Here is a 21,812-nt window from a genome sequence, read left to right as displayed (position 1 = left end):
CGCAGAATAGACTGCTTCGTGGCTTGACGACGGGCACGGCGCGTGCGCCGGAGATTAATTTCAGTGTCTAGAAAATGACGCATCGCTTCACGACAATATATAATATATATCTGACGCTCTCAAGTCTCTTCTCAGAGAGTGAGTCGCGGGATACACGCTCGTCGGTCGCCGCGCGCGCTTCTTTCGCGCCGGCTTCACGCCGCGCGTCGAATGACGATGAATCGTGCACGCACGGACGTCGGGACGCCAGAGAGGCGACGTCTAGAGAGTAAAACGTTTTGAGAACGCAGCACGCTACAGGTACGAGTTACAAAAGGTAAAGTATACACGCCGAATCGAAGCTCTCGCAACAATGTAATAATTTACAACCCTTCGGCAAGCAAGATAACGCACGCGTTGACATCCCGGCTGGCGCGTCGACGCAACTTCTCGCGCATCGTTGACACTGGGCAGCGTTTGAGAACTTCTGGCGACGAGGAGCCACCGCGAAGCCACAGCGCGGTCCACGCGCTTCCGCGCGAGGAATGTCAGCGGGTCCGACGTATCACAGTTACGATTCGATATACTTACTTACTCTGGGCTTAGGTCCACGAATTGTCGCGCCGCCGCAAACGCAAGCGAAAGAAAGGAACTACCGTAAGTAAGTTGGGGTGGGAGCGGCAGCACGCTGCGGAAAATCGGTGGAAAATTATCGGCAGGAACAGCAAATTTTACATTGTCGTAGCGAATTAATGAATATACAGGGCGTTTCTTTGCTATATTGTCTAGAGCTAGAAATTATATTCGAAGTTTCGAATTTCTGAAACCTTCGACACATTATATTCGAATAATAAAATTTTTAAGTGCGAAAATTTGAAATATAATAATAATATTTAAATATTAGAATATTCGAATGTTCGAATGTTTGAATGTTTCGAAACTTCAAGAACTGGAAAATATGTGTTTTTTTTGCAAGTATAGTAAATAATATTTACTGTCTTAAAGAACGTAATTTTTTCTTGCATTGTGTTATGCTGTTGCATATCATGGCAAAATTTGCATTTATTTTAAAATAAAATTAACGAGATTTGTTATTTGTTATTTGTGCTCCTTCATTCATTTTGTTTTAAACTAGACAACAAATCTCAAAATTGTGCTAAAGATATTGATATTAATTGCATAGCATTCTCTTTAAACGCGTAATATTATTTAATATTAAATAATATTATGGAATAATATAATATTTCTGGAATATCAATAGATGGTTATATGTCCATTTCTAGTAATATTTAAGAAAGANCACACACACACACACACACACACACACACACACACACACACACACACACACACACACACACACACACACACACACACACACACACACACACACACACACACACACACACACACACACACACACACACACACACACACACACACACACACACACACACACACACACACACACACACACACACACACACACACACACACACACACACACACACACACACACACACACACACACACACACACACACACACACACACACACACACACACACACACACACACACACACACACACACACACACACACACACACACACACACACACACACACACACACACACACACACACACACACACACACACACACACACACACACACACACACACACACACACACACACACACACACACACACACACACACACACACACACACACACACACACACACACACACACACACACACACACACACACACACACACACACACACACATATACATTATATATATTTTTTTTTATTTGTATATATTTTCCTATATTATTATTATGTTATTTTCTTTTTAATATTCTAAGAATATTTTTATAATACACCAAGAATATTGAATGTGGACATATAACATCAATGGAACATTCCTATAACATTAAGAAATAGCTTACATAACATTCTTAGAATATTATAAAAATATTATTTTAATTAAATATTAAATAAAAATATTAAATAATATTCATATAATATTCTAGAAATATTACGCGTTTATATAGATTCTTTTTGCACTTTCCAGAATTAGTTCTATTAACAACTTCGATATTTCAAATCTTCGAGTAGAATTCGAAGCTTCGAAGAATTCGACTTCGAATTTTCGAATTTTGTCGTCAAATGTCGAATTATACCGAAGTTTTGAAGCTTCGAATATATCGCAAATAGTACTACCTCTTATATCTATCCAATATTTAAAAAATTGTTTTTCAAGTCATTTTAAGTAGAAGTGTTCATATGTGAACATACGTTCAGTTCTTCATAAGATAACCTGAAAAATCAACTTATGAAATATTGGAAAATATCTAACACTTATAAACTTCCGCGTCACCATACATGGGTATTGATTTCAATAAATGAAATAATTATTATTTTATGAACAACTTATAAAAACATTGAATGGAAACAATAAATTATCATTTGTGCACAATATATATTAATAAAAAGAAAAACAAAATGAACAATTATGTATTTATTATAAAATGATCAGACTTACATATAATTTACGTGATATATTGGAAAGCTGGTCCATGCATAATTATAGTTTTTATCATATCAATTTCTCAAGAATGTTTACATTAGATGACACATGAGATATGGAATACGCATGAAAAGGTAAATGTAGATGCCATCATCCTTTCGTTGGACACATGGTTTGTTTCGTGTTCGGATTTATATTCTGTACACACGACTGCACGCCTTGCGATTTTGAGTTTTGCGCTCGAAACTAGTCGGACAATATTAAGAAATACCCTGTATATCCCCTTATTTGCAACGACAGCATAAAATTTGCTCTCCTAAATGATCTTTCTCCGTGCGCGAAAGAAGCCGGAATCTTTTGATTCTAATTTGTGACTGTCGACGCGATCCTCGACTCACGGTCGGTAACACGATTCGGTTCATAAAGTTCGCGCTTCCGGTCACAATCGACCGAGGCGGGCTGATCTCGCCTCTGGCGGTTTCTCGCGCCAAACTCACCTCAGCCGAGGAAAGCATCGCAAGAGACGATTCTCCGACGCTTAGCCGTCACGACGGTATTTGTACGGTGGTTGCACACCTCGTTCCGCGGATCAGTCAGTCCGACGACAGACATTAGCACGTTGGTCGTGTACGCCCTCCTCTCTCTCCCTACGACTCGCTACGATCGCCGTTCTCGTCGCTCAGCCCTGAACGCCATGTGGGAACGCTACAGCCACTTGTTACGCGCCACGCCGGAGAGCCTGCGTCCCCACATTAGGTTATATCATACTATCGTCCCCTGTATGTGCTGTGGGTCCTGCGTGGCGCCTTGCAACTGCGGCGACTGGCAGGGCGAGCCCATCGGGCACTGCAGAGACGGTGGGTCGTAAAGTCCGCCCAAAGAACCACCGAGGCCTGCGCCGAGGCTGGGCCCCAACGCCGCGTTCAGCTCCGGCATGGAGGGCAAGCCGACGTCGAGGATACCGGTGTTGCTGGCACCGCCACCCTGCGAGCCCTCCTCCGGCGGCGTCACCTCTAGGCCGATCGAGCCGTTCAACGCGATCTTGATCGGATTGTGGTTGGTATGATGGGAGAGCGCGCCCAGACCGATGTCTTCCAGGCTGCTCTTCCGCCTGGTCGTCGTGAGACCCTGCCTCAGGGAATTGCTGCGCCGCAGCAGGATGTCGTCGACCACCCTCAGTGAATTGGACCGACCGCGTAGAGTGCCCGCCACGGTCGGGCTGTCGGGTAAGGATAATGAGTTTGACTTGGTTGTGCCCAACGGCGGCGCTCTCGCCAGTCCTATGCTGGAGCCACGACGGCTGGTCGGCGCACCGGCCTGCAGACTGGCCGCCGCGACCGCCGCGCTCATCTGCGACACCAGCTGCGCCGAGCAGAAGCTGATGTTGCTCTTGCGCCGGGAGTTGTGCCGCTCGAAGGTCTTCTGCGCGGAGAACGGGCTGGGCCGCACCAGGTAGACGATGTCGCCCTCCTCGAGCTTCAGGTCGCAGCTCGGGTTGATGATTACGTAGGAGAGGCTGTTGCGCTTCTCCGAGACGTCGTCGTAGTCGGCGATCGGCAGGTTCAGCGACTCCATCCGCGAGCGCACCAGGTTCGCGATCTCCGCCCGCTCGATCTGCTGCGCGTGGTTGTCGCGCGCCTCGTCGCCGAGGCTCACCGAGTACTGGCGGGCATATGAAAAAGAAATCAGCGGGGCTGCGTCGCGCATAGACGGACAGGCGATATCGACGCGAGGTGGGTCACGCATCGATCGTTATGCCGATTTTTTTCTCTTCTCGTTTCCGAATATCTATATGGAATTTCGCGCTGGCTCTGTAATAACGGACCGGCTCATGAAATTACGACGCGCGCCTATTGTTTGGGAAAAATGATGATTGATTACGGAGGAAATTGTCTCGCGGAACTTCCCGAACGTGTTGCGCGTGAAACTCCATACGTTGTGCGATGCAAACTTTGCATATACTTTTTGCGAGATATTTTTTATTTGTCCAATTGCGTTCCGGCATCTCTCTCTTTCTCTCTGTATCACAACGATACATCGCGCGTAACAGGCACAGTGAAAGACATTTTGTTGAAATTTCTGTCTGAGACTTGTGTTGAAATTTTTGTCTTAAAGAAACTCGAGTGCGTTTGACCAAATATAAAATAAATCTATAACATATACATGATACAAAAGTTAATCGAATTAACAATGCATAACAGGAATTTCAATAATTTTTACCGTATCGTTTCTAAGGTATTTATTACCTATGCTTGCATACTTCCGTACTCGTACATTAATTTAATATATTGTGTTTATTTTACTCAATATTTTCTGTGTTGGATCGATATTCAACACGTGTAAGTGTTAAAATAATGCTTGTAAAATGACACATATTATAATATTATAATAATACATTTTGTACTTCAGTGTCGTTAACATGTGATGGATATTAATTTTGTATATTTTTCTGACATAATATTTATGTTACTTGTTAATATATTCACTACCCTTATGTTAAATTAACACACAAAAATTTGTGTGAACTGTTTGGAACATGTGAAATGTGTTAAATTTAACACAAAATTTTTCACCGTGCGTGTCGAAATTACACATATGAACATGTGTTATGACAAGAACATACACGATGACGTGTGCTGCGCGAAAAGCTAAAGAGAATGGCGTTTGTTTCACGTTCCTACGCACATTTTTCGCTGAGATACAGGCGTTTAAAGAGTTTCGAGTTTTTATAAGCGGCGCTTCTGTGTGTCGCCACGGCAGCACGCGTATTCTTTTCAATTGAATTGTCTGGCACTAGTTCAAGAAATTTACGCACACTGAAGCGTGAGAATCTCGCACATACGCTTGAATGTGTATATAAATTTCTTGAACTAGTGCAGCCAGTTCAACTAAAAAGAACAGGCCAAATTGCGTACGTTCACGCGTCGCACTTGACTCTACGTCCAAAAACGACGACGCACTCGATTACAAAGAGCCAGTGGCGCAACATTGTACCCGGGGTCGTCTCCGACAAAGGATTTGCCGCTCGTCGATATCTCCGCATAGAAGAGTCGTAGAGACGTGAAACAAAATACATTCGAGAGATGAGACTGTCTGTTTTCCGATGAGATAACGACCGTCCGTCTAAATCATTGATCAATTTTGTTGTCTCGAGCTGAATTTAAGTCGACGATTGACAACGTGACTTCGTTTTCGAATCGATATCATCGTCGTGTATTCAAGTAAGGACATTAATCGCGCATCGGAGATTGCTATCAATCCGCTAATTGTACGTATCCGCTATTGTACGATGATAATAAGCTTTCCGAAACGGTTAGCTACTGTTCGCTGAACACCGTTGTGTGCGACGAGATCGAAATTGGACAGGCACATATATACACACACACACACACACACATTTATTATCACCATGCGTCATGCATGCAACAAGTGGTTTAACAAACTCTGCTGCTGCGGCGACGTGTCGCAGCGTCCGCTACCACCACCTTCGTCGCAGCCACCTTCTCTCGATATCGGCCGGACGTCACATTCGGCTGTCCTTAAATCTATGTGAAATATAAGAATATAGCTTCGAGCCCGCGAGGGCGTTCGAAGATCCCTGGTAAGAACGTGGTCGGTCGGGGATGCAACGACACGGCGTTTCGCATGCGCTGTTGTGCTGCGGCAGACGATCTGGACGTCCATCAGATGTGAATGAGAGGAAAGAAAGAGGGGGAAAGAGAGAAATAGATATACGGCGAAAGATAATGTAGAGAGACAATACATTTTTTTTATGTTGCAGCAAATAAATATACAGAATGTTTTCTAACCATTCGCCGGCAACGTGGGTCTTTGAAGACCCCGTCGATTTTTTTATTGTGTGTTCTAGAATAACTGATAAATAACGTGGTTTAGTATTTCAATCTTAAAAAATAGTGAGATTATGCGTGTGCACGCCAATATCCAGCTATTCATTTTCTAATAAGAACAGTTAGAATACACGTTTGTCCCTTCTGTAGACAACGTAAATATTTTAATAATTAATAATTTGGACTTTTTCGTATTTTACATGTTTTTATTAATTTCAATGTATATATAAAGCTTAAAATAGATTTTTCGGTGTCTTACATCACTTTTTTACTGATCTCGACAAAAATATAAAGATTTTTTTGTAGATAGATCTCTTGATGTTTTACATATTTTTTAAATATAAAAAAAATTATATATTGCTGTTCATTGCTAAACTAATGCGAAAAACACAGCACGCATTATCGTATAGACTGTGCTATAAATATTTTTATTTTTTGTATTTTTGCATATATACACCAATTTTGATAAAAATTAACTGATTTTATGTTTTTTCTCAAATGAAATTTTATTTTCTTTCTCCAAAAAATTAATTAATTAATTATCAGGTGTTCAAATAATTCAACTTTTTAGAACTAACATATCATTGTACTATTTTTTTCCGAAGTATACCCTTAAGTATTATAGTCTGAAAGGGTTTGTCTTTTTCATTCATATAAAAGTTATACATTTTTAATCGAAATCTCATTTTTTGATGTTTCTGTTCCAATTCCAATTTCTAAAAAATAAATATAATCTGATTTCTATAATTGTAAAAACTTGTTATTGAAGCTTTCAAAAGTATACGAGAATTTGTTCAGATTTTTATAATATCGCAAACAGAAAGTATTAAATTACACGTTGCCGGCGGAGAGTTAAGTATACTGTCCAATATTTTAGGAATTAATTTTTCAGGTCATTTTATGAGGAAAAGTCCATACGATAACATAGTTCATACGAACTTTTCTTCATAAAATGACCTCAAAAATCAATTTAAAATATTGGACAGCATACATAAGGGACATCCTATAAATTTATTTAGTCGCTACGACAGTATAAAATTTGCTGTTCCTCTAAATGATTTTTCTCCGTGCAGGCAGATAAGTAGATAGAGACAGAGATAGAGAGAGAAAGAAACAGAGAGAAGACATATCGGCAGAGAGAAAGAAAGAAAAAGTGAGACAGAATGATAACGATAGAGAAAGAAAGTAAGAGACAAAGAGGCGGTGGTAGAGTCAGGCGGAGTTACACACAAAACGGCCGGAGGAGAAGAAGAAAACAGCCACCGTCGACGTTTTACTCACAGCAGATGCACCCTTGTCGCGGGTGGCGCAATTCGCAAGACACGATGCTGCCGCCGAATGACGCACCTTGTACGTCACACCGACGCCGGCGTCGCTTTCCGCGTCTGAGTCGCCCTGCTAAAACGACAAGCAATTTCTACCCTTATTAATGATAGCGCTTCGCCAATACCGAGGAGCGATTTTCGCACTGGCTCCGCGGACTCCGCGCGCGCGCCGCACCTCTCGCGTCTATCACCCCGAGCGCAGTGCATGTTTAGCGAATCATAGATGAGTGGTGGGCACGGTATAATTGCACCGGTGGATGGAGTTGTATCGGTCGGCGAACTATAATTCGATCATCGGCCGCGATCGAAATTACCGCACGAGACAAGCGTGTCGCGAGCGAGTCTAGCACGATGCAAGAGTCTAGCACGATGCAAGAGACGTTCAGAGACGGCCGGTCGACAGGACGGGGAAAGAGCGAGACAACGTGCTATGAAGGAGTCAGTTCGTCAAGATGCAAAACGCTCGCCTCGGTCCCGCGAATTAGAAAGAAAAAAAAAGAGAATAAAACTTACGAGCGCGCCGAGGATCGGGCCGAGGAATGACAAAGAGAAAGATAATGGGCTGGTTGAACGAGAGGAGGACGAGAAACTAAGAGAGAAAGAGAGAGCGAGAGCACAACCATGCGCGCTACTCACAGCCGCCATTCAAAGATCTTTTCCTGTTCTTATGAGAGAGTATACAGACAAGTAAGTGAACAAACTACTCTGGCTAGCTCACTCGCACTCGCTGCTGCTGACGAGGTGAGAAATCGTGCTTACGTGCGAGGAATCGGCCACCGTGGTGTCCTGCGTCCTGTATATGCCGATCGGGATCTCGCAGGTGGTCGAGCAAAGCTTTTGGTACAGCCTGCCGTATGTCCTTATCCACATGTCGTCCTTCGTTATGCGCATCTGCGATCATCGTCGTCGTGGATTAGATTTCTTTCTTTTCTTCTCCTGCTTCTTTTTTCGTTACGACTAGATCATTATTTATTACAACAAGACAACTTTCAACTATTACAAGTTGATACCTTCAAATAGTTTTTTTATTACAACTAGATAGTTTTTAATTAAACAGTTATTTATTATAACTGGATAGCTTTCAAATATTTGTTTATTACAACTGGATAGTTTTCGATTAGATAGTTGTTTGTTACAACTGGATAGTTCCTAACTATTTAGTTTATTGCAACCGGATAATTTTCAATTGGATAGTCTCCGATTATTAGCGGGATTGATTTAAAAAGCGAGACCGCTTACCGACGTGAGAAATCCGGATCCCGGCGCTTGGTCCACTCCCAGTAACAGCCTGACGAACGTTATCACGTAATCTTTGACGAAGGCCTGATAAAGCAGAGTATCCAGCATCGAGGCGCTGAAGACGCTACCGGCGGCGAACGGCAGTCGGAACATGTACGATATGTGGGATCCTCTTTCCTTTTCCCTCTGCGAACAGTACACGGTTAACGCATAAACGCATCGTGGTGCACAGATTTCGGCCGACAAGAGTGATAGTTAACGAGTAATGAGACTTGTATCGATGTACCCGTAGCTTACGGCTGAAACGGTCGACGGCGTTTCGAGCATTTTGCGATGCTACAATGGTTTGTCTACACGCATTATCGCGATCGTCGACCGACATCGATCGACTCGCTTTGTTTAGTTCTGCCCATGGTGTGGATTGCATTCACCGATTTTCGCTCGAACCGCACAGCCCGTTGTTCCCAGCTCTAAGCCACAGATGTGATTGCGTGATTTATAGAACAATTTGTCCATCCAGTTAATTACTTTATGTGAGAAAGAGAGAGAGAGAGAGAGAGAGAAGCAAATCCACGAATGATTGTTATGTACAATGCAACTTTGGAACTAGCACATCCGTCACATTTAGCATAGCACTAAAAAATCGAGATTCAGAAATCGTGGGAGAGTTACCGAATGTGATAGCAGAGATCAGCATAACGTGTCATGCGGCAGATACGACACACGAAAAGAAATATACGCTTGCATAAGGTGAGAAAGTAAAGAAAACTTATGCTATATCGTGATACTCCACTCAGGAGGACCATCTAATCTACGTAAGCATAAGGCATCGATTTCAAGGCATGAGTCACCATGCTAGCCGCGCGATCAAAGATCAAGGAACTCTGAAGAGAAAACAATTGTCGCATAAGTTCACCATTACTATATATAGGAATATGTGTATGTATCGAGACAAAGTGGAATTTATGTACATTGTGTATGAGTGTGTCTAACCAGATCAGAATTAAAGTCCCTCAGTAAAAGTTTGGCCATCTCGGCCACTTCTTACCAATTGATTTAGTTCCTTTTGATAAAAAATGACAGAACTCAGGATTGTCAGAAAAAGGAACCATTTGTAATTAAATGGCGTTCTAAGATAAGAGGTAAATAATAATAAAGTAATAAAAAAAATTGATTTCTAAGAAATTAAACATTTATTTTTATAAATAATACTATATATATATAAAGAGAGAGAGTTGGGAGTAACGCGTTACTCTTGACTTTTTATTACACTAACGCATTATCGTCGTTATTAAATCATTTAAATCATATTGGAAAAAATAAACGGCGTTACAAGTAACGAATAATTTTCTCTCTTTCTCTCTCTCTCTCTCTCTCTCTTCCCAACCTCGTATATATATATATATATAATTCATGTGTACGAATATGTGTATGTGCGTGCGTACATGCGTGCGTGCGCGCGCGCGCGCACGCGTGTGTGTGTATTATATATCTTTAGAAAAATATGTCTAAATTCAATATATTGTACACAGTAACAAATTTTGTGTTGAAACGGTCCACTGAAATTTTGTATTATTTTAACATGGTAAATGCATTAATTTAACATTATATTTGTGTACTTATTGATACATTCCTCATGTTAAAGTAGCTCAAAATTTCAGTGAGCCGTTTTAAACAAAAAATGTTTTATTACGTAAACACTCTTCATAGATAAAGAGAGTCTATTGACGAACCGGATGTCATTTCTAATCAAAAAGTCGAAGGTGGCCAGGCTCTTACTTAAAGGATTCTAATTAGAATCATCGTGACCCATGCATCGAGATTTACTTAAGCGACTACTACCTCTACTAGATGGTTCTTAAAGAGTCATCAGTGTTTTCCACGTTCTCGTCGCTCTCGCGATGGGCGTACTCGCGCGGCCGTTCAACTCGCGAGCGTTCGATTCGCGCCCGTTAATTCGTGCTCATCGTGGCGATTATTGCCGCCCGGCTGTTTTCTAATCCGATCCTGAGGACCCGTTATTCTGCCGGGGAATGAGAATTCATCTCGTCGGGTGGTACGCAATAGAGCCCAGCGTCGGGAGGCCGACGAGAGAACATAACGAGACGCGTAATGCGATTACGTCGCCACGGGCGTTCATTCGCCTCTCTTCGGGCTTCTATTAAAAAGAATTTGTCTCGGTTTTCTCATCGCGCGCGATATCTCTCGATATCACGGCTCAATGTGAAACAAAGTGACGCCACGCGAAGGCGTCGACCAAGTTGACAAGCCACGCAATGAGAGCAGCAACAACGGCGGCGGCAACACGACAAAAGCAGCACTTAGAGCAAAGTGGTTTCCGCGCGGAGCGACTTTACTCTCGTAATTTCTTTCCGCTTGCTCCCAACGACGACGACGGCGGCGAGACTTTACGAGATCGGCGATCGCACGGAGTCTCGGGACGCGTATCTCCTGAGTCCCTGCCGTAACCGCGAGTGTTACATCCGTTCGAAATTAGATTCGTATAAAAGCCGCGTCGAAAAATGTATATACATGTTCGGCGCGCAAGGTGAAGTGTGAATACAGAGGGGAAGGAGATAGTATTCCCTCGAGCTCGCGTCGTTTCTCCCATTATCGCCGATTGTTGTTTGCCGATCGCGAATTTAATACGCTCATACGATGAGGAGGAAGAGAAAAAGGAGGAAAAGGAGGAGGAGGAGGAGAAAGATCCTGTGATTGATGAGACGTATTTTTGAGTCGTCGAGTGGCTCGGGACTCGACGAGCGGCTAAGTCGCGGCACGAGAGCGACAACAACGTCGGAGATGTTTGGTAGTTAATCGATCAATCAATTCAACAATCAGTCAATCCATTATCAATCAGAGAGGTCAGAGAGTGATATCGTGTTACCGGGGAGCCCATCGGAGGCTCATCGGAGTAGTTGTCATCGGTAGTAGCACTGAGGAGTACCTTTTCCATTTTGCTGAGATGCAGTGCATACTTGTCGTGCGCCCGGAACTGCATGAAGCGCATGTTGCTCGACTGGGACAGCTCCGTGATGCTCTTTATGCTCGGGAAGAATCTGTTCCGAGAATAAATGATTTTATTCTCTCGTTCGCTTCTCTCGGCGAATCGAGAAATTCGAGAGGTGAAGCACGGCGGACGTCAACGCGTCATCAACGTGGAGATCGCACGTATTTAGCCGGGATTCAACCATAGTGGAAACTGAACCTCGCGTGGGTGTCTAAGAGGTAGTAAATTTGGGTCTAAGGTCGCTGTTAGCTAGTAACGCAACACTCACTTCTCTCGGTGGTTGGATAGTGGATAATGGCTAGATAAATAAGTTAGTTGACGGTTAAAAAAAATTACAATTACGAGAGGGAAATCTTAATTAGTTACCAAGCAGTATTATAATGCTCACTTGAGATTTTAGATTAACCCTTTCTTAAGATTCCTATGAAATAATATACCTCAACCTTATGTACCTTCAACTTTAATATGCCACCTCATTTTTAAATGTGACACATATATTATAGGTAGATATATATATATATATATACAGCTGCTATATATTATGCATAAATATATAGTAGCTAGATCATACATTTTGAATAGACAGTGCCATCTGTTCTATCATATTTGATATGTAATGGCTAGACAATGGCTAAACCACAAAAGATAGACCGATCAATAAGAACCTATCGCGGCAGCAGCTGTATACACAGAAAAATATATAATGCATTCAAGTAAATTTTGTTATTTATTTATTTATTTATTTATTCGTGGGATAATATCCCCTTTTTTATAGAAAAAATTTTGCTTCACTTATTTCATAAGTTTATATCCGAAAATATATCGTAAGTTCATTATAAGCATCCAATTTATTCAAAATATATTCTGAATCCTAATAGGTTTAATATATCAATTAAGTATATTAATTTTTAAAACACTAGAACTAAAATTTCGGTTTACTCATTCAAATTAACCGAATGTAACTTGTCTTCGATAAAGTTTATAATATTTTTGAAAAGCGAAAAGAATTTTTCTTCTGTATAAATGATAATAAACATTTTTCTTATACTTGTGATAGGTGTATTTTAATATTATTATTAAAAAAATATCTTTGTTCAAGATAACTATTACTCTTAAAAGAAGAATAATAAACTGAATAATAGCTTTTTCTCCCAATACAATAATATTTCTCTTTCTGTGTGTCGACATACTATTTAGTTATTTTGGTAGAACATAAGCATATTTAACATGTTATGATGTGCGTGTCGGATTAGTCTGTCGACCAACGCATGCAGTGAATCTATCTTTCCAGTTCTAATCTGCTAGTAATGAACTAATAACGAGCTAGAAAATTTCATCTAGCCTGTACTAACTACCTAAGTTTCGGATTCCCCGGGTTCACAAGTGGATAATCGATTCGATATTGACGATTGATTTTTTGGGCTATTCGATTTAATGACCACTACATTTGTTATTGATGTAAAAGAGAATCAACGCTGCGACAGATCTATGTGATATTTCGTTAATATCATTTCAATATATAGTCAATATCTAGCTATTTATGTAGAAGAGATATAGATAGGTGTTGACCGATTATTGACGATCTAGTCGGTACTTAGCCAGTATCATATCCAAGTCGAATCGTTATATTCAACTTGATATGGACATGACATAAATTGGATAACGACTAGCTTAACATCTAAATAATATCTTCTAGATAGCGCGATGAAGTCTTATAAATATCAAATCGAACATTGATTTTCACACGACGTAGACTTGACTTCAACCGTACTTTTCATCGACTAAATACATTTCTGCTTTGGGAAGAAAGACGCGGGGTGATCGCATGTTTCAGAGCGTGCTTTAGACGAAATACCAAGGCGGACGTCAGCGCGAAGATCGCGTGCGCGCGCACGAGGTGATGGCGAATTTCCGAGTGCGCTTCAGGAAAAATGTCAACGCGAATGTCTCTCGTGACGAGAAAACTCGGAAGCTCGCCGTGAACCACTGCGACACGCCTTTCGCCGGATGACTCCCCGGCGGGGAGGCGATAAGTGCGGAAGAAAACTCACTTGAACATAGTCTGCACTGCGACGATCGTGTTGCAATCAGCCAGCGTGTCCTCTTCGGCGGAATTGTTGAGCTCCTTGTTTACGACCACGACGTTCTCGGCCAAAGTGATGCCGGCCCGCAGAAGGTCGTCCAGGCAGTCGATGGAGCCGCGCATCCAGTAGACCAGCGGAAAGTAGGACACCGCGTCGAGAAACGCGATTTCCGGTTTCCTCTCCAGCAAGAGGATGATCGGATTCAGCGACGTTTTCGACCTGGCAAACGGCCCCGCTCGTTAATTGCCCGTCAACTCCGCTCGCGTCGCTTGTCGAGCAACGACTAGCTCTTAACCATTTTAACCCTTAGCGCTTGGTACGGTCGCGGAAACGAAAGGATTCTCGCGCACATGCGTGCGTGAACTACGCCGAACGATATTGTTTAAGAGCATCGAAAATGGATACGATAACTACCTAAAATGCGCCCTCAACGGTATTATAAAGTTGTAAATCCCGTTACTGGCGTAATCCGCCGCCAGTATGATGGTCTTGTTCTGCCAATTGTATTCCTTGGCGTTCCTATAGGTGCAATGCTGGCATACCTGGTGAAAAAAACGATCGAGAGAATCGTGAGTGACGGTAAGAAGAAAATTTTTTGAGCTTTTGGATTTTTTCCAAGTTTTTTTTTCCTTTCTCTCTCTCTTCTTTTACTCGTATTATATATTTTGACAAAAAAATCGTCCACCAGATATACCTGAGCCAGCTGAAGGCAACAGAGCGGCTTTTTTTCCTTGAGGAGGTAGCACAAGGTCGGCGAGACTCCGATGAAGGGCGAAACCGGCGGGAATCCCTTGACGATCCTGCAACATTGTCGAAACTCTATTACGCGCCGCGACGCCTCTGCGACGACGATACCTAAATTCCGTCGACGTGTTTCTTATTAACGGACGTCGCTTGGGAGGGCGAGGAGCGACTACCCGAGAACGTGTTTTTTCCTCGCTATAGAGTCGATCACGTCGCGTTTTGCATTGACCCTTCGCCACCACGTTTAGTTTTTGCTACTCACTTCGGAGAGACTCGGTAACTGTTTTATATGCCCTTACTTAATTATATATAAATGTACTTATCCGCAGTGTACATATATAATAGCTTTGAGTATGCAAGAGGAAGTAAATTTGACAAATTCGTCGCAAAAATTCGTCGTTATTTTTAAAATAGATAATTTGAGATACAAGAGAGGATAATGTATCGATTTTCCAATCAGAAGTGAAAATTTTTGCATGCTTTGAGAAAAGAATTCTATGCTTATATGTGCAATAATTCAAGACTTAAAATCTGTAGGATCTTAATTCTTGGCTTGGGTCAGTTTGATTCACGAGTGTCAAACTGGATTTACTGGACTGACCACGACCGCACGTGCGGTAATTTTTTTAGAAGACTCGCGAGATGTTAACACAACGGCTCGATTTCAGCTCGAATGTCGCTCGTCGATTTTCTGGAATCTCCGCGAGTCAAAGACGAATGTCACGCGAGAAAAGAAAAGACAGGTGAACAAGTATGAGTGGTTTTACACCGCCTCCCGAAATCCCGTGAGTATCGTCACGTCACGCGAGCCAAGCGGGGTGAAAACCGTGTGTGAAAATAGTGCTTGATATCGCGATAGTGTGTCATGTCTGACCGGAAAACATTTATAACATCCGTGTCGCCGTCGACTGCGATTTATACCTACGATTAATTGCGCTGAAAGTGCTCGGAAGCATCGCGCGAGGAAATTGATGACGCTCGACATACGTGGTCTCGAGCGTCTCGTGGAATTTCGACACTTAGCCTCGATCATTATTAATCCTCGGAGTGGTTAGCACGTCGCCGGCAGACCGCACGGTATCGGTGATTCGTATCGCGAGTGTTACGAGTGCGGTATCATCGGAAAGAGCGCCGCTATTTTCGACGTTATCGTATACGTCACAACACCTTCTCTACTAAGCGAATTTTTCAAGTTCAGCTAAGTGTACCGCTCTCTACGTACGTGAATTATATATCGTTGTGATCAAGTGTAAAGCTAAGATCAAGAGAGATGTGTGTACAAACTATATATATATATATATATATATATGTATATATGTATGTATGTATATATATGTATATATTATATATGTATATACACTGAGAGAAAAAATATTAAAAAAATAAAAAACATTTATATTTTGTAGGTACTATAATAACATATTTACTTATACTATTGGGAGTACAAATTAGTTCCGTTTTTTGTGGTCAAAAATGCATTTATTTCAGAACAAAATGAATGAACAGATTAATCAAAATATTGTCCATCGTTGGCTACTACTTTTTCCCATCTCTCAGGCAATTTTCGAATTCCATCTCGAAAAAATGTCTCGTCTTTTGAGGCGATCCAAGTTAGGAGCCATTTTTCGATCTCTGCGAAAGAAGTGAACCGGTGACCTGCCAAATCGTGCTGCATCCGTTGGAACAACCAGTAATCAGAAGGAACAATGTTCGGCGAATACGGCAGATGCGGTAAAATATCCCACTTGAGCGTTTCCAAATAATTTTTTACGACTTTTGCGACATGAGACCGAGCGTTATCATGCAGAAGAATAACTTTGTCATGTCTTTGCATCTTTTGAAAACGGATCGAACTAATTTGTACTCCAAATAATATAAATATAATATTATACATAATATACATGTAATATACAAATAAGAAAAAATATATTTTTTTAAATTTGTAGCATTGTATGAGAGCAAATGTTTATTCCATTTAAATAAGAGAACTTGTATTTGAGTAAATATGTTATTAGTACTTAACAAAAAAATTTTTTATCATTTTTCCTCCTCTCGGTGTATATATTCTGCGAAAAATGAACAAGCGAATCAAATTCATCGAGACGTGATAAAAGCGTAAGAAATGAGAAAGGACTCACCCCTTGAAGCTGCTGGACGGAAGTCGTGCGGCAAGACGGCAGTGTACAAGGACGATGCAGGAAGGAAGACATCGAAAACATCCATGGAGGACATATAGGGTGTCAGGCAGGACAGCATCGAGCAGCGATTCAACGGCACCGTCCGGTGCCGTTAGTGAAACAGGCATCGAGAGACATTGAGACAGGACACATCAAACCATCGACTTGCACGATTATACTTAAACGGATCAGACACGGATAAGAAAGATCCGGTGCGTCGGCATGAGATGTTTGCTTTCGCGGAACTCAGATACGTTTGCTCGTACACGTAACACCGCGCAACGTGGTTCTCATGGGTTAGACGGAGAGAAGATAGTGCGAAGTAATATGAAGATACGTAACAGGAAACAAAGAATCTCTATAGACCGGTATCTATCTCCGAGCTAAGTGGGCTCCTACTTCGACGCTATGTTGCTAAATTTTTTCATCTATGTACTCTCTAAATTTCTTCAATTAAAATCTACTCGAAAAGCACAGTGACAGCCGAATCATTCGAAGTCGAGCGAGTCGAGAAGTCGAGAAGTTTTCGCTCATGTAGGATGAATTCTTACTTTCCGAATTGCGGAGTGAATATTTTTATTCGAAAAAGAAGTATTTGACGTACTTAATGATAATAATAATAATAACTTTATTGATTTAAGAACGCAGAAAAGAGATAAAGTGAGATACAAAAATAATAAATAAAGATCAAAAAATGAACCAATAAGACATCAACAATGTAGCTAGTATTACTGTCCTAACAATGAAAGTTATAATTATGAAAAACATGAAAATATAAAAGGAAAAGAGAAAGAGAAACACGAACATTAACGATCGGAAACAATGCTATCAGCAAGGATTCTCGGTCTTTACTCAATTTTCTATACAGTAGAAAATTTCGTGGTAAAACGGTCCACTGAAATTTTGTGTTTAACATAAGGAAAATATGTGTTAAAAAATACATATTCACCCTGTGAATATATGTTAACATATGTTGACGAGGTGAATATGTTAATATATTATATATTTGCATACTTTTCAACACACAGGTGACTATGTTAATATATTATATATTTGCATACTTTTCCCATGTTAAAATAACACATGATTTCAGTAGACCGTTTTTAACACAAAATTTTTTATTGTGTAATTTCACCGTCTTACAGAAACAAATTCACTAATTACTTGAAATATTCACTCGAGTGGATAAAGAATCCACTCTAAGTTCGAATCAAAACATTCACTAGTATGAATTAAGCGTTTACGAATTAAGAATCTCACTTGAAGTTTCATGTAAAGTATTCACTTTTGTGATTTCGAGTGACAGCATCTCCGCTTCGAGTGAACTTTCACTCGCCTCGAGTCGGATTTCAGCCGAAGAAATCTCGGGAGTAAAGACATCAGTGAATGAGCACGTAGTGCGTATGTTGCTATACTATATACGAGCACAACACTAGCATCAGTTGGATCTAATCGAGTGAAACACGTCGAAAGGATGGGCCGTAGTACGTTCACCGGCTTTCATTCTAATATTCCCGAGACTTCTGCGCGCGACAATTCCGCGAGCGGAATTGGCGAACAGACTCATTAGCGTCGTCGCGGTAATTGCATGTGGGACCGCTCGCATATTTCGCTCTGGCGCACGGCTGACGCCGAAAGGTTCTTGAATACGACTAATACGCTGTCCTACCGATGAGACAATGACGGCATTGAGAGCATCTAAGATAAGAGATAAAAGTGCATCGAGCCGGAGCGTGCACGGTGCATACTCGCGTATCGTCACGGAGCGAAGGTACCCGCGTAATCGTCCTCTCTCTTTCTCTCTCTCTTCCTCTCTTCTGGCGGTTAGAAGATGGACGATACGATCATGGTGGCCTCTTGACGCGTCCGCGTTTTAGTATTAACGAGGTCATTAAATTAAAAGCGCGCCAACCCGGTACGACCGTATCGTCTTTCTCCTCAGGAGGACACGGGTAACTCCGCGCCCAACGTGGCAGGCTCTCTCAGCGAGATTTTATAGTAAGGTAAGACAGAATTCAGCACTGACAGATGCAGTTTCGAAAGTAGAGAAAATTTGTATCATGCCGTTATTTTGAGCGCTATTTTAACGAGCATTTTCCCTCTTCCCGAGAGTTCGGAAGAAAGCGTAGCGAGCTACTCCGTATATTAACGGAGTGTCACGTTTCACGCACACTCGTCATTAATTGCGCGATGAAAGTGCGTGAAAAGAGATACCACGCAAAAAATCGGAGTAATCGAGTAAAAGGATCGTGAAAAATGGCTCGCTCAAAAAGTCACTTTGAACACTTTGACTATCAGATTTGATGCGTAACGATCCATCGGAAAGTACGAGATTGCCAAATTCTCGATTTTCCATTTTTTTGTTGACCACAACGTGAATATCATGAATTGATCGTACAACATGACGCGTGTAAATGAAGAAGAAAACGAGCGAGGTCGACGTATATCAACATCAAGATTCCCTTTCACTAGTCTTCTTCGGACACTTTTTTCGTCTCATTGCGCAAATATAAAATATATAGATAAAATACATACAGTATGCATATATAAGAGATATAAAATATGTATACGTAATGCACATTAACAATTCGATGCACAAGACCGTGTCATGCAGGTGCACGAGATAGAGTGCGAGGTCGTTTCCTCCTCAGAGGATCTTATGATATAGTGCTATATATAAAGTCTATATATATATTCATAACAGATATTAAACAGATCAGAAGAAGAGAAAGGAGGAGACAGATTCCCGCTAATGAATAATTTTCTCTACTCGACTGACGGTCTCTCTAATAAACCTCAACGACCTTTTTTCTCTGTACTGCTATAATCGTCGAGGATCGACGTCGTGATATCCCCACGGGATCCTTGGACGTGATGTGTCACGTCAATGGGTGGCGAGGAAAAAAAAATAGAAGAAAAAACGACAAAACATACTTACGCGATCTTCTCGCTGGGCGATCGCCAGGGAACGTCGTCGTCCATCTCATCTTCCGACTCGTCGCCCTCGTGGTCCAAAGACTCTTGACCGGGCAGGTGCAAGGTCGAGCTAGTTAACATGTCCGGTACCGGTAAAATACTCGGTCTTCTGCTCCCTGAAACGTCACAATCGAAAGTAGCTGTTAGATGAAGAAGAAGAAGTGTTTGAAAACTACTTTACACACGCAGCGAAAGTGTGTCAATTGCGCGAGGACGCCATTCTCAACGAAATTATGTCACGTAGATGGTGTCCTTTAAACTCTACGCGCGCGCGGTGACCTTTAAACAGATTCTAGCCTCGTCGTTAAGTTAAATCTGCCGTCGGTGAGCTCGTGCTTAAGCTTAGTCTTATTTCGCGGAAAACTAAAATAAAATTTCTCCCGCTCGTTTAATGATGATCTGCGAACAGTAGAACGCTCTTCATTTTTCTCTTTTCATTCACGATAACGAAGAAGAGGAACGAGTACGAAAGTACGGAGGGAATCATTGTCGGTACTCGTATCGGAAATGTATCTGGCGATGGGGCTATCGGTATAACGACTGACCTCTCCTTTGAGTCAGAATTTCCGGGCTAAGCAGATTGGGATTCGGGTCGAGAGACCGTGGCACATCGAGGTGATTTCCGGTGATTGGCGTTTGCGGCGTCGATCCTCCCTCTTTCAGACACTGCCTCGAGTCCCCGAACCCTCCGGGATCGAGATAAGTCGCTGCAACATGTAAAGCCGAGCGCGATGAGTGACTCCGATAATACAACCCGCGTGATACTCGGCCGCTCTACAAAACTGCCAATCGTCGAGTGGAGAGAGAATGCCACCGCACTCTATAAGCGAAGAAGAGAATCAAGAAAGCGCCCGCGTATACGAAAGAGAACGACACCGTCGTTGAAACGAAATTCGTCACATGTCGTCCGCGACGAGAAAGCAAACCCTTCGGCAGAAAAATGTCCCACGCGTAGAGGAAACAAAGAAAATGTGATATGCAAGTCCTGGTCTACAGTAGTGTTTTAACCTTTCTTATTTGGAACCTTTCGTTTAATAGGTGATTGTTAGGAATTTCTTTTGAAGAAACTATAAGGGTTACAATTCTGAAGTTTTGCATAAATATGTATCTATGTTTTAACTATATATAGTAATGTCTACACACTATTATATTCAATATTAATGAAGTTATAAATAATTTTGTTAGCGCTAAATGCAAAATATTGGTTGATACGATTCCGGACGTTATAGACTTCTAAAACCAAAACGGCAAAAAATTATTAAACTATAAACTTGTGATTATCGTGCCGATCACGATGAAATCAATATCTTCAATATTTCGACTTTTAAGGGTTTTCAAAACTGAAAAAGAACTGGCCGAAAGTCGATTTTTCTCTTTTAAGTCGTGCCTTTTTGTTAAAAATCAGTTTCAACTTCCCATCATGGTAGGAACAATAATCATAAGTTTATAGTTTAATTTTTTGTTGTTTTGGTTTCAGAAATCTACATTTAGAATCGTGTCAACCATGCAAATAACATTTTGGTTCAGCATTATATAAAATTATTTATGTCTTTTTTAATACTGAATACAATAATGTGTAAAAATTATTTGTATATACTTAAAACGTAGATAAATATTCATACAAATTTTCAAAATTGTATGATATAGTTTTTCCAGAAAATATTCATAAAGGTCGCCTACAAAACGATGTTTCAAGCCAGAATACCCTCTCGAGCCTTAAAAAATTGACCAATTATAGTCAATTCTCCTCGCATTCTACTGTGGTTGGTCAATTTCTTGCAGCTTATAGCTTAAAACATCTATTGTAAACCAGGACTAACATATGACTTCGGGAACATTCTGCGGTATACATATCCTTTCTCTCTTTCTCCTTCGTTTCTACTCGTTTGTATCCTTA

At 41.3% G+C, this 21,812-nt stretch overlaps 1 protein-coding gene across 5 annotated transcripts in view; it reads right to left on the bottom strand.

The window, feature by feature from the left end:
- Nucleotides 1-606: 606 nt before the first annotated feature.
- Nucleotides 607-21,812, bottom strand: part of LOC106742586 (potassium channel subfamily T member 2) — a 157,569-nt gene continuing 136,363 nt past the window's right edge. For 2 of the 5 annotated variants that reach the window (XM_014615697.1, XM_014615695.1), the window contains exons 14-23: nucleotides 20,461-20,622; nucleotides 19,878-20,031; nucleotides 14,713-14,818; nucleotides 14,433-14,560; nucleotides 13,986-14,237; nucleotides 11,812-11,983; nucleotides 8,925-9,110; nucleotides 8,445-8,576; nucleotides 7,642-7,758; nucleotides 2,445-4,174 (exon numbers count right to left, since the gene is read on the bottom strand). In XM_014615697.1, coding sequence (XP_014471183.1) covers nucleotides 3,275-4,174; nucleotides 7,642-7,758; nucleotides 8,445-8,576; nucleotides 8,925-9,110; nucleotides 11,812-11,983; nucleotides 13,986-14,237; nucleotides 14,433-14,560; nucleotides 14,713-14,818; nucleotides 19,878-20,031; nucleotides 20,461-20,622 — 2,309 coding nt within the window. In that variant the 3' untranslated portion in view covers nucleotides 2,445-3,274. Of the gene's footprint in view, nucleotides 668-2,444; nucleotides 4,175-7,641; nucleotides 7,759-8,444; nucleotides 8,577-8,924; nucleotides 9,111-11,811; nucleotides 11,984-13,985; nucleotides 14,238-14,432; nucleotides 14,561-14,712; nucleotides 14,819-19,877; nucleotides 20,032-20,460; nucleotides 20,623-21,812 lie in introns of those variants that run through there. The other 3 variants (XR_001374282.1, XM_014615694.1, XM_014615696.1) reach the window with 3 other exon arrangements.

This window comes from Dinoponera quadriceps, unplaced genomic scaffold, assembly GCF_001313825.1.
Source record: "Dinoponera quadriceps isolate SergipeBrazil2010 unplaced genomic scaffold, ASM131382v1 scaffold113, whole genome shotgun sequence".
NCBI lineage: Eukaryota > Metazoa > Arthropoda > Insecta > Hymenoptera > Formicidae > Dinoponera > Dinoponera quadriceps.
The sequence above is the reverse complement of the archived record's forward strand: the minus strand, read 5'-3'. Positions and strand labels throughout refer to the sequence as shown.